Consider the following 13,947-nt stretch of genomic DNA (forward strand, 5'->3'; position numbering starts at 1 on the left):
ACCCTCTAGAAACCGTAACAAGCTTTCTCTTCCACGATGCCTTCTCTGTTTCTTCTCTTCGTTCTTGGACGTTCATCTTCTCAACGGAAAGTCGATCAATCGACTCCACTCCATCTATGTGCAATGAATCCATCATTTATGGGTTCTTTTCGCATCTCTCCCTCTGATTTTATTTATATCTCTATCTTGCTCAAGATAGTCTACACTATCACAATCGAAATTTGCAATGAATTCCAACCGCAATTCAACTGTTTCCGGCGGTTTTATCTCGAAGCAATCAAACGGAACAGACGGAGCCTCCTCCGCTGAGCCGATCAAACGTACCGGCCAATCCGGTGTCTCTTCCACCGTACCGATCAAACATTATCATCCTCTTCGATGCCAAGCCTGTTTTTTTTGGATATCTTCATCTCTCAATCGGTTCAGTCTCCTCTGAGAAACATAAATAGCCCTTTTGGTTTCCATGGAGCAGTAAATCGTGAATCTACTGCTAACTCTACATCTCCCCCCATCTTAATCGATTGTCTAGCTCTGCCTCATATGTCTCTTATGTCTAAATTTGTAGAAGAAACTGTGTAGATGAAGTAAAGAAGAAATTTCCAGGTTATCCAAGAGGTTTATACTCTCTTTTTCTTCATCTTTGTCTTCTAAATTATTTTATCACGGAAACAAATTTGATTTATTATTGGATACAGAGGATCTTCTGTTATTTCCTTGATCTGTGTACTTTTTTTTATTATAAAAGTATTGTTTATGTGTCTGATTAAGGTTTTCTTTTTCTATTTGTTGTGGGAACATAGTTTCGTCTGACTCCAACAAGAGGTTCGTGTATGATGTTGGAGCTTATAATAGTGATGATGATAAAGCTGACGAAAACGTAAATTCTTTTTTTTTTTTTTTTTTGCTAAAAGATAGTGCAATGTTTATTGACATGTCTTCTTTATGAACTATGTGGTGATGAATCATTTTGGGTTTACATGGAATGGGAGATTTCTTGAACGAGATGGCGGCCATGATGAATCTCTGCATAGTGTAAGACTCTGCATTAGTTTTTCCCTTTGATTTATTATTAGACATGACTGATTGTTTGATATTTGAGATGTTGATTTTGGCATGAGAATAATTCAGGGGACAGTTTTGAACAGGTACAAGATCTGTTTAATGAGATGTTTCAAGGAGATGCCGCAGCATTCCCATCCTCATCATCAACGTCTTGGATCGTGTCTCCATCTGTTTGTTATGTAATCTAAGGAAGCCGACGGCGGTGGTTCTCTTGAAGAGGGTGGCGACAGAAGTAAAGACGTTAATGGGGGTTCTCATAAGGAGGTTGGTGATACCCATTCCACAACTCGCAAGATAGAAGTCCCGAGTTTAAAGGTTGTTCAGTTTAGTTTTCTCTTTTGACTCTTGTGTGAATGAATCTTACAGGGTTATATATCCACTTATTTATTTTCTCCACATACTTCACAGGTTGGCATGCTTATTGGTAAAGGTGGGGAGATAGTAAGGAATCTTCAGCTCAGTTCTGGTGTCAAAATCTAAATTTGGAGGGATGCACAGGCTGATCTAAATTCAGCACTAAGACCGGTGGAGATAGTTGGGAATCTTGCTTTTATTGAAAAAGCAGAGAAGCTTATCAATGAAGTTATAGCTCAGGTTATAAATTATCTTGGTTTCTATTTAATCGACAACTTTTGTTTTTACTGTCGGACGTAACATTTTTTTTCTCCTGCTGCAATCTTAGACTGAAGGAGAAGGTATACCTGCTCTTTTTGTAAGAGGGGCCCCAGAACAAATATAGATCAAAGTTCCAAATGATGGTATTCCCTGGTAATTGTTCTGCCTGGCCATTTTTAAGTGATATCTAATCCATCTTCGGCAGGTTGGTGTGATCATTGGCCGGGGAGACTATCAAGAACATGCAGACAAAGTCGAGAGCACGGATTCAGGTTGTCCTTGCTATTTATGATCTCAAGTAGTCTAGCATCTTGGTTTAGATTTATATTGTGTTGTTTAGGTTAGTTTTTGCCTGGAACATGACTCCAACCTACTACTTGATAGTTGATCAGTTCATTGTTGGGATTTGTTTTTATGTTTTGTTGAAACTGTCTACTTATTGTTTCCACGACATGGACGTCACTGTGTACTTATTTTGTGGTATGAGACTGCATCAACCTTTAGGGGCCTCTTGAAATCAGGGGATAAAATTCACTCTGTGATGTTGGTGACCACAGTTAATCCTAAACTGTTTGGAGATTGATCTAACTAACTGTGGTTCTGCGGAAGAATTTGAGAATGATTCTTCTATGCTTTGTTCTCTTTCATTCCTATGCCAAGTTGGTTCGTTTTTTTTTTTGGTAACTGACGTTGTTGCTTGTGTTTGTGGTGGTTACAGACAGGCTATGCCAATTGTTGCTGGGGCTGCAGAAGTGATTTTAAAACTGTTTTTGTCTTATTAGTTAATTTCAAATTGTAATAATGTATCTTTTTGAAGTTACACAAAAAAAATGTTTTTTCTTTATTACACTAGCATTATATATATATATATATTATATTATATATACACAAATAAATATAATATAACAATATAAGCTTGCTTTTCCCGATTCATATGAAATCTTTTTAAGTTATCCACCAAAGCAATTAACTAAATCAATCAAATTGTTAGAATACAACAAATTAATATATAATTTTATTTTAAATTAAATTATTTAAAAAAGTATTTTCATTAAAAACAAAATAATAAATAAGTAAAACTGATTTGATGGTAATTTTTATGACATATATAAGCTTGCTTTTCCTTATTCATATGAAAACTTTTTAAATTATCCACCAAAGCAAATTAACTAAATCAATCAAATTGTTAGAATACAACAAATTAATATATAACTTTATTTTAAATTAAATTATTTAAAAAATATATTTTCATTAAAAACAAAATAATAAATAAGTAAAACTGATTTGATGGTAATTTTTATGACATATATATATATATATATATATATTCTGTAAAAGAAATAGAAGCTTAATATGGAAAAAAATCTTAAATACAAAAAACTCTAAAAATTAACAAAAAAAGCTAATAAAAATTAAACTATGATATCACTTGAAAGCTTCTTAGACAATATTAATAAAATATTTAAACGAAAATTAGACAAATTTAATTTTTTTTTTCCAGCCAAAAATTTATTATTAATTAGAATCAATTATTTCAAGATGTTTAAAGAAATGATGGACAAAAAAATAAGATGAACATAAATGATATATGAACTATGAGTAGTACTTTATAAAGTTGAATTAGATAATACATATGCACATTCATTTAGTAAGTAATTTCATTTTTCTTATATTATATAATAAATATATATTATTTACTGATAATAAAAATATAGTTATTCATCTATCACAAATATCTATGCAAATATGTGAACCAAGTACAACAATCAAACAACATAATGATTTCCACAAAGAAAATTTTAAAAATATATTTATGTTATGTAGTCTTATTTTATATTATTTAAACAATGTAATACAATATTATACATATTTTTTTAGAATTGAGAAATACATATAATATCTTATCCGCGCGTAGCGCGGTTAAAAAATCTAGTGATTCTAAAAGAGTTATTTTTACGTTAGCCCCTTTAGTTTCACCAACTAATAAGAATTAGTATTTTATACTATCTTTGTTCTTTAAAGTTATATATTCTAGATTTTTTACACATCTTAATAAAACACCTTAAATTTGCATAGTTTTTTGTATTTATCTTTTTTTTCCATAAATTTAAGCCAATAAAAATTAAACTAGTGCAATTACGTTTTTTGAAGTTTGCAATTAGTTAATAAAATATGCATTGAAAATATAAAAGATGGATCTTTTTGAAACAAAATTTTTCTCTAGAATATGTAATTTTATGGAACAGAGGGAGTATTCAGTATATTTTAGAAAATAAAACAAAATATTATCAATTTATATCATGATTTTAAATTAAAAAAAAATAAAATAAAATATAGTACTAGTTGTAAAAAAAATTTAAAAAATATTTTTAATGTCGTCGGCAAAATCCTAAAGCCTATACCCTTAAGTAAACCATAAACCTTGGATAAATCCTAAATCCTAAATCAAAAACAATAAACAATAAATTTTAAAAACACTAAACCCTTAATCCCAACCCTTGGATTTAGTATTTTTAAGATTTAGTTTTCAGTATTTTTGATTTAGGGTTTAGAATTTATCCAATAATTTATGGTTTACCCAAGGTTTAGAGTTTATCCAAGGGTTTAGAGTTTACGATTTAAGGTTTAGAGTTTACGATTTAGTGTTTTGTTGACGACGTTAAAAATTCTTTTTAAAAAATCTTTTTTTTTTTGCAACTAGTACTATTTTTTTATTATTTTTACGTTGTTATTTTAAAATTATGATATAAATTGACTATATTTTGTTTCTTTCTTTAAAAGATATTAAATATGAAATAACTAATTTCTATTGGTTGTTGAACCTACATATTCACATTAGAGGATGAACCCAAGAATAACTCATTCAAAAATATGATGACTCAAAGCTTGAATTTTCATTGACTTCTTAATTTTTTTTTAACAATGATTTATTGAAATTGTAACAGAAACAGAGTTCTGTGATCAACACATACATCCACCAGTAGGTGGTATAAATAAGCTAACGATAATATAAAACAAAGCCAAAAAGAAGGTAGGTCTAACCAACAAAATGGTTATTTCAGACCAACTTCCATCATCTTTTTAGCAACCCTGGCTTCTAAATCCAAAAGTGACATAACCATGAGATGCATGCATTCTCAAATTTGTAAAACTGCAGTATGAGATCACGTATAATATCATCCACGATTACCATAACAGCTTGATTCCTCATCGGAGATGAAGGGTCCAGCGACCAGAGAGTCTTCCCACGATGACCTTTAAATATTTTCTCATTAAAAAGCTTCCAATCTATTGAAACTATGAGAACTTAGAACTTTTATTCAATTCAAAAATAATTATGATCCAAAATTTGGATTCATAGTCCGCTGGCCCTGTTGCAATAAATAACCGTGGCTATAGAGTTGTCTCCATATCCAACCAAGACACCATTGGACTGTGAATGGGCTCTACAAATGCCTTCCATGTGACTCCACACCACGAACATGCCTAATAAAGCACCATTTCTCCAGCTGCCACCGCCTCCGATGTGAATGGGATATCCATGCGCTCCGATGCAACTCCACACTACGGACATGCCAAACGAAGCACCACTAGTACTAACACGATCCTTTTCAATACAGCAGGTAACCATTGATAAACCACCAATAAAAACCCCCACTCACAGCAACACTGTTCCTTAGCGGAACAGGTCAGGAGACAACCGTCAAAAGGCAAACCTCCATCCCACACTCCACTCTGCCACCCCCACGACTTCAGCACACAATAACTCCATCGCAAAGGACAAGGGAAATAGAGTAAAAATAGATATCACCAGTCTCCACCAGTGAGATTCTTCAGAGCTACTACAACTACCACCTTCACTTTAATGCATTGACGAAGTAACTCGTTTAATAAGAGTACCGCCTCAACTCACACCAATCAAGATTGCTCTTAATTCCGCAGATGAAAGACTGTTAACAAAGACGGGGGAGAGAAACCTCTCACAGCGCCGGCAAAAGCCGGACGCCGGAGAGGCAAAACTGAAAAAACAGTCTGTCGACGGCTAGTTAATTTGGTTATGCATCTACTCTATTAAATTATAGTTTGGAAATATTTATGTGCAGTGTTAAATTATATATATTTATCACCCAGAAACTGATGGTGCAGGCATGAATTCACCCTGTTCTTTATGATGATGAGTAAGAATTTGTTCAGTTCCGTTACTAAAATAGTTAACCAAAGATTCATTTACATAATATGAAACTTTGCACCACTTTTCCTTCACATATAAGTTGTGACTTGTAACAAATGGAGGAAAAAGGTGAAATAAAAAAGGTAAAGAGAAGAAGAAAAGTAATAGTGAAACTCATAGCAACATTTTTCTTTCTACTAATCTAGAGAAACAGATTTTTTTTTTTGAATTATACAGAGGTATCCTGGCCCCACAGAAGTGATCCAGATTAGTCACGTGTTGCCACGTGTCGGTCCTCTGTCCTTGGCAATACCGAAATGTTAATTTCCTAGTGGCCGGGATTCGAACTCAGGTGGCAGTATTCACAACTGTAAGCTCTTTACCACTAGAGCTAGAAGCCCCGGTTCTAGAGAAACATATTACCTCAGCTTTGTTTCTTTTTGGCGTAAGTGGCTGAATATATGTTCCACCTGATTGGTTAATAATAGAGTAAGTCAGCTGAAAACTTGTTTACTCTACTTTATTAACGTTATATAGAGTCAAGCACTCACACACATAGTATTTTTTTGGTGTTGAAATATTAAACTACCCCAATTAAATATTTAGTTTTCTTAACTACATTTATTGTCTCTTTTATTATTTAAATTTTTCATTGTTGCAAGTTACCAGACGTGACCTAAAATCAACTGCAATATCTCTGAAGTTATGGTAACTCGTAGAAGACACATCGTCATACATATGATCTTTTAAATGATTTAGAAACAATCATCGAAGCCCAAAAAGTAAAGTCGACAACAGTGAAGGCTCAATCACTATGGAAATAGAGTAACCACAAGTTCAAGCATGTCTTCAAGACAAAGCTCACTTGGGAATTGACCATAAATAAGCACATCCACTACAATGACCAAAAGGAGTATGGTCTCAGCATAGTACTCCAAAGTTTTCTTCTTTCATTGGCTTGCATATCTAAATAGGTTGGCGAATGGAGATAGAATGTTCAATTGGACTGCCAACGATAATATTCGGCATATGTTCTTTGTCAAGACCCTTTGGAAACTCGGGATCATCTTTTCTTTGAATGTTCATATAAGTCTGGACGCTAGTGATGCAAATGATGCTGCAATCTAGTTTCACCACAAAGTAGCTAGAATTAATGGAGTTAATAATGGACATGAATGGAGGCATATGCCCAACATGCCTCCATTCATGCTATATAGAAAGAGAGAAAAACGACATGAGACACGGTGGTACTCCCATTACAGCAGTATCTCTTGCAAAACAGGTGGATCGACAAGTTAGAAATCGATGCTTATCATCCTTGCAACAAGGAAATTTTTAACTTGCAGAAGGACTGTTTTTGTGGCTTGCCACAAGATAATCATGTTTCTGGTTTGATAAAAGATTATTTGTTTCTCAAAGTTAGGCTGCACAAGTTTTTGAAAAGATAGTTTATTTTGAGAAATTTAACATATATTTTTTAAAAAAATTTCATGTCTCTTATAAAATCGGAGAAAAAAATGCCATTTGTCTTCTTTCTAAGTTTCTTATTCAACCACAACCAAATCACTTCCACAGTCTACAAGATCTCAAGGTGTGGTCTTGAACTCAACCCCTAAGTTTCACACTCTCAGATCAAGGACTTCCTCCTACATCAAGGCTTTGTCCACAAAACCCAAGCATTATCTAACAACAAGAAGCAATATGTGCATAATGTCAACGGTTCATCCAAAGTGTCAGATTGTTGGTTTTTATCCAGATCCGAATTTACTATTTATTTAAAATATTTAAAATTTAATTATATTTATATATGTATACTATATATAATTTTTATATAAAATAATGAATTTTTAAAATTTTATTCAATTTCAATAATATTTCATTTAAAAAATAATAATAGGCTAAATAAATAAGATAAATCATTTTAATTAGCTAGTTTTTAATTTAGTTTTTAAAAAGGATCTGGATCCGGATATCCGCGGGTATTCGGATTTTAGTCCGGATATCCGGAGAACCCGAATCCAGATCCGGATAGCAATTCTCAAAATACCTCGGATATCCGATCCGTCCCAGAGCTAATGCCAATTACATAATAGTTTTAGGGTTATTAACCTAATTGACTATCATAAAAATTAACTTGAGTGCGATATGTAGGAATCTAACTTTTCAAATAATATTATAAGAAATATTTTTAGTATATTGATAATATAAACAGTTATTAAAGGGTCGATTACCACATATAGCCACTAAGCTAAGGCAGACCTTTGTATAAATTTTTTTAAAGTTAGTAGATAATGTACTTTAACATCATTTTCTAGAAATTAGGTAAGACAATATTTGGTATAACTAATAACTATATTTTCATGTAGATATATGGTTATTTACAATATTGAACCTAGTAAAGTACCAATCTTTTGTTTTTATTCGTTTCGAAGTTGAACAAACCTAACCTGTGAAAAGCTACGTTGAACTTGATCCACATTAGTGATAAACATGACATGACGGAAAACAAACGCATCAATCGTGAACCCTTCTTTCTTAGCCAGAGGTTTCCGTTTTCGCTTTCATTGCTTCATCGCACCACTCGCCGATCCTAAATCCTCTCCATCAGCAGCTAAGCATTTCTGAAATCTTCAAAACTTTCGTAGGGGTTCCCGATAACAACTCGCCTCTTCTACCCTCTGTAATGGCGATGAGAGGTGTCGATTTCAAGTGGTGAGAGCTCTCTCACTTCACTCCCATCGATCTAAAGGAGATGACTTTCCATCTCGTATTCGTTTCGCTTGTTAACTTTGTGTGGGTAAATTTGTGCAGGTACGATGGGTTCTTCTTGTCGATGCTTGCAACTAGTGTGTATCCTTCCCTTTATAAAGTTTCTTCCTTTGTTACTCTTGAAGATCCAATTGTAGTTTTGGTCTTCTCATGGAATTGAGGAGCTCATATTGATTTTTGGATAGGGTTTAAGGTGAACTTGTTTCCTTAATGGTTGATAGAATCATTGTAGCTATCAATTGGAAGAAATACCATACTTGCCATTACCCCTTGCATATATGGATTGTGGTATCTCCCTCCCTCCCTTGACCTTTTGTTTATTATGTGTGAGCTTTTTCATTTGATTCTAACTTCCTCAGGTTGATTACACCACCGTCTTTATCTTCCGCGTCTTAATGTTTGTTGACAATGGTCTTGCTGCTGCCCTTGGCTTGTAAGCTCCTCCTACACTTTCTTAATGTTTCTTAACAGTTGAGTTTTGGGTTATCTTTAGAATTGCAAGCTTGATCTCTGAGTGAGAGCTACTGCCAACGCTTCTCTGTCTTGTTAGGTAGTAAGGATATATTAAATAAGTCTGATGTTAATTTTGTTTCGCATGTATTAGGGATTTTGGAAGTCAACAACGGAACATTGGGTTTTGTGGGAGAGTGGTGGTGCTCTCTATCCTATCTCTTTTGCTCTATCCATCTCTGTGGGCTTGGACTGTAATCGGTACAATATGGTTTACAAGGGCAAAAAGCTGTGTAAGCAGTTTTTCATGATCATGCCCATATGGCTATTCTTGTTTCAAATCCTGCTGCTGAGCCTTATTATCTATTTCTCTTCTTGTGATAGTTACCTGAAGAAGGCCAAAAATGGGGTTTCCTCATTTGGCTGATATTCAGCTACTCTGGCCTCCTCTGCATTGCTTGCATCTGTGTCGGAAAGGTAAGACTCTCATCAAAGCCTTTTGTTACTCTGAAGAGGAGGACACGCCAGCTATATGAGTGTACTGTACTTATTTTAATTTAACTTGATAGTGGTTGGCGCGAAGACAGGTGCACGTGTTACGTGCTCAGCAGGGAATCCCGAGCTCAGAGTTCGGGGTGAGTTTCAGGATCTAGTTGTTCAACTTCACTTCTTTTTATACAAAGAAGATCATTTGCGGAAATGCAGTTATCTTCTGACGCTTGTTCTGTTTACTTGTGGACAGATTTTAGTTGACATGATTAGGGTTCCTGACTGGGCATTTGAAGCCGCGGGCCAAGAGATGAGAGGCATAAGTCAAGATGCTGCTGCTGCATACCATCCTGGACTTTACTTGACTCCTGCTCAGGCAAGTCTCGTCGTTTTGTTCTCAGTATGTTAAGCATTTAAGTAACTATCCTTAACGTGAATGTGACTCGAAGCTACTCTATCCAGACTGAAGCCGTGGAGGCACTCATACAAGAACTTCCAAAGTTCAGGTTAAAAGCCGTCCCAGATGATTGCGGTGAATGCTTAATCTGCTTAGAGGAGTTCCATATTGGACATGAGGTACTAAACATCTCTTTTCCTAACATTTGTGAGGGGATTAACCAACTTCTTATGCATAAGTTTTGCTACGATACTGTGTTTGCCTGCTTTTATTCCTTAGATGAGTGGAAATTGTCTGAATTTTACAGGTTAGAGGTTTACCTTGCGCCCATAATTTCCATGTGGAGTGCATAGACCAGTGGCTGCGTTTGAACGTGAAATGTCCTCGGTGCCGGTGCTCAGTCTTTCCAGACCTCGATCTCAGCGCATTATCCAATCTCCAGAGCTCATCAACACAACAGCCCCCACAGGGGAACACGGAAACAACAGAAGCTCGGTACATAAGAAGCCAACCACAAAGCGAGAGCTACTTCCTGAGACTTCAGTCTCTAATTCACCCGGTCCATACTGACACCGCTCTGGAGACTGCAGAGAACGGTGGAGTTCCTCCTGTCTTGGCTGGTCGATCTCCATCTGGGAGATGAGAGACATAAGTGTGAGTCGAGTCTATGGTTTTTCTACTCATTACTAACTCTCGACTGATCGAAGGAAAAATAATAATAATTAGCACATTTTGAGTCTTCCTACCCCTTGTAAGTTTTCACCTTTGACACTCTTACAATGTAAATAAATTGGGGGGGTTGAAAGAAAAGGAAAAAAAAAACAATATTTGGGGTTTTACATTGGGAATGAAGAACTGTACATGTCCATACTCTTTAACGGTAGAGGATGTTCTTACTACTTTTGCTTAGTTATGGTTTCCTCAGGTTGACACCAAATTCTATTTTTGTTTACCCAAATCATGTGAGCAGTTGACTAATTTCATAGCATACATTACACATTTACACCTCAAAATTGTATAGTTTATGTTTACATTCATAATTCATTACCCATTTAAAATCTATATATTTTCTCAAATCCTTTTCATAAAAGAGCAACTTTTCCTGAACTATATAACTTCTGTATAAAAACGTTTTCAAATATTTCATTTTTACTTCAAAAATGAGTTAACTTAAATCTTCTCTAATCATATTTTATTTTTGAGTCTATAATGAAAATGAAATTTTAATAAAATAGAATAATGGTTTTTAATTCTTTTAATTCATTTTCACTCCAAAATTAAGTTGAGTTGAAATGAAACTCAACTGGATTATAAAAGTGCTTCATTTTTTTTTTGAAAATATTATAATACAATAGAGATGTTCCAAACAGTATACATGTACAGTAGGAATAAGCATATACTATTTTTGGAACACTTCTAGATAGATAAATATAGCTTATGAACATATAGCATATGTTTTTTTTTTCAATAAAAAATTAACACACAACATATGTTTTTCCTTTAACCTTATAAATACCATCTGTTACAGTCGCAAAACCTAGATGCGACCCTTTTAAGAAAGTAATCTAATTTGACCCAGTTAAAAATTTTCTATTCTCATTATCCCACTTATTTTATAACTACCATACCATATTTTCTCTCTCCTTATTATTACCCTTTACTATTTTATTATTATCTCTTTTCTTGTGGATCTCACGTGTTATCTCTATTTTTTAATTTAAAAAGCGGATCCATTTCCCACATAAATTCCATAATTTATTGGACAACCTGACAGGCGACCACACACCCAATCTATCTCTCTCCTTCCCACAGCTGTCCATCTTGTTCTTTTTTCCCCAACCATCTTCGAACCACTTCTCCCCATCTTAGTTCTATTGGCGATTTTCAAGCTTTTTGACGTAAATTGGTACATTTTTTTCATGAATTTTTTATAATAATATAATACTTATCTTCTATATGTTATGAGTAATGAAAAATATGAAAGCTTAGTTTTAAAAATCATGAGAGTTTTCAAAGAAATATAATAATAATGTTTGAAGAAAATTCTATATATTTCTCCTTTTTTAACACGGTTTTGCAAGAAAAAAACATGAAAATGGTGTTAGACGATAATGTGGATTTTGTAACACGTTATTAGTTGATTAAAAAGACTAAAACCGATAAGAACTAAAGTTTTAGGTATATTGGTATGAAAATGATGTTTAAGGACTATTTTGAATATTCTGCTTATTTTTTACTGTTTTAAGGAAAATATTACATTACAATAGTGGTAGATGATATTGTGGATCTTAGAACACTCTCTTGGTCAGTGAAAAAGGTTAAATCGACAAAAGCGAAAATTTAAAGGAACTACTGGAATTACTAGTATTACTGGATCGACTACGTACCAAAGATCTTGGACAACTTAGATTCTTTAAATGGTTAACTAATCATAATTTTATTTTTTCAGGAAAATTTATGGCTTCTCCTATTACAATCATATGTTTTGAATATGGAGGAAGTTACATCAAGGATGGGGCTGAGATAAGGTGGATCTTGGGAGAAGATGAAATTCACACTCTAGTGATGAAAACATCTGTGGAAGATGTTACATATTCTGAATTGGTTGAGAGTATATGCATAAAGATTAAGGCATATGGAGATGGGATGCTAAAGATTAGTTACTTTCCAATGGTATTGTATTCGAACAAGCCATCATAAATTTGGGGTGATGAAGACGTTTTGGGTTATCTCATGCAAGTAAATCATGATAAATGTAGAAGTGTTTTACATGTGGAGATCAGCAGTGACCTGGATGATACATATGGTGGTATACCACTTTCAAGAGATGATGATAGAACTGATGATAGCTATTTTGGTCTTTCTGATGGAGAGAATATTGATACAGAAGAAGATGGGACCGAGGAAGATGGGATTGAGCAAGAGGGAACCGAGCAAGATGGAGCTGGTCAGGATCATGACATGGATGGCGTGGTCACGATTTACACAGCCGAACAACATGAAGACTTTGAGATGCATGAGAATTTAGAGCATGGGTATGAAGGAACAAAAGTAAGAGTGGAATTTGAAGCTGCAAGAGCGGGAGTTAAAGCTGCAAGAGCGGGAGTTGAAGCCACAACAGTAGTAGAAGAAGAATGAGATGATGGTCTCGATTTGGTTAAGGGTCAAGAATTCAGAACTAAAACAGCCATGCAAGTTCTAGTTCAGAGGGGTGCACATAAGAATGGTTTTGAGTATGAAACAACTAAGTCTGATACTGTGAGATTTGTGGTAAATTGTCAAGGAGCCAAAAAAGGTTGCAAGTGGTATTTGCGTGTAGCAAAGCTTAAGAATTCAGATCTTTGGACGGTTAGAACTTACATCAAGTCTCATACATGCTCAGTAGTAACTACAAGACCAAATGATCTGATCAGTATGGTTACCCCACAAGGTTGGTGTTGATGTATCATATACCACAACATGGAGAGAAAAAAGGATGCTTAAGTTGAAGAATCTGGACTCACTAAGTTATGTTGAAGTGAATGGGGCGAAAATATTTTAGTATTTATTTTTCGCATTTGGAGCTTCCATAGAAGGATTCACAGCGATGAGGAAAGTTATCATTGTGGATGAAACACATCTTAAGCAGGTTTATGGTGGAGTTATGCTTGTTGCAATGGCTCAAGATCCTGATCGTCACCACTAATAGCATTTGGTGTAGTTGATGGTGAGAAAGATGAAAGCTAGACGTGGTTTATGAATAAGTTGAGGTCTGTGATATCAGATGAAGGAGTATTGGTGTATCTTTCGGATATAAATGTAACATTGATCAAGTCAATACATGAGGTGTTTCCAACGGCCGCACATGGGTATTGTATCTAGCATTTACCTCAAAATGTCAAAGGACATGTTGCAAACAACATAGACGCTAGCGCATACAAGTTTAGAGAGTGTGCACATGCTTATACAGTGGCTGAGTTCGATGATCTTTATGCTGCTTTTTCTAGGAAGTATC

General features: G+C 34.5%; 1 protein-coding gene across 1 annotated transcript; it reads left to right on the plus strand.

Moving 5' to 3' along the window:
- Window positions 1–7,988: 7,988 nt before the first annotated feature.
- On the plus strand, window positions 7,989–10,890 carry LOC103874107 (E3 ubiquitin-protein ligase SIS3). The gene is made up of 10 exons (XM_009152531.3): window positions 7,989–8,560; window positions 8,660–8,698; window positions 8,839–8,905; window positions 8,977–9,050; window positions 9,222–9,360; window positions 9,452–9,544; window positions 9,637–9,702; window positions 9,810–9,932; window positions 10,019–10,132; window positions 10,261–10,890. Exons 1-10 carry the CDS (start codon window positions 8,532–8,534, stop codon window positions 10,594–10,596), a joined length of 1,080 nt encoding a protein of 359 aa, XP_009150779.1. The 5' UTR covers window positions 7,989–8,531; the 3' UTR covers window positions 10,597–10,890.
- Window positions 10,891–13,947: the final 3,057 nt, after the last annotated feature.

The sequence above is a fragment of the Brassica rapa genome, chromosome A01 (assembly GCF_000309985.2).
Source record: "Brassica rapa cultivar Chiifu-401-42 chromosome A01, CAAS_Brap_v3.01, whole genome shotgun sequence".
NCBI classification, from domain to species: domain Eukaryota; kingdom Viridiplantae; phylum Streptophyta; class Magnoliopsida; order Brassicales; family Brassicaceae; genus Brassica; species Brassica rapa.

Bases quoted from the DNA above. Each gene is read 5' to 3' on its own strand.
- LOC103874107 (XM_009152531.3), top strand. From the start codon at position 8,532: ATGGCGATGAGAGGTGTCGATTTCAAGTG. The intron at 8,699-8,838 runs GTATCCTTCCCT...AATGGTTGATAG, and splicing joins TCGATGCTTGCAACTAGTGT to AATCATTGTAGCTATCAATT. The intron at 10,133-10,260 runs GTACTAAACATC...TGAATTTTACAG, and splicing joins AGTTCCATATTGGACATGAG to GTTAGAGGTTTACCTTGCGC.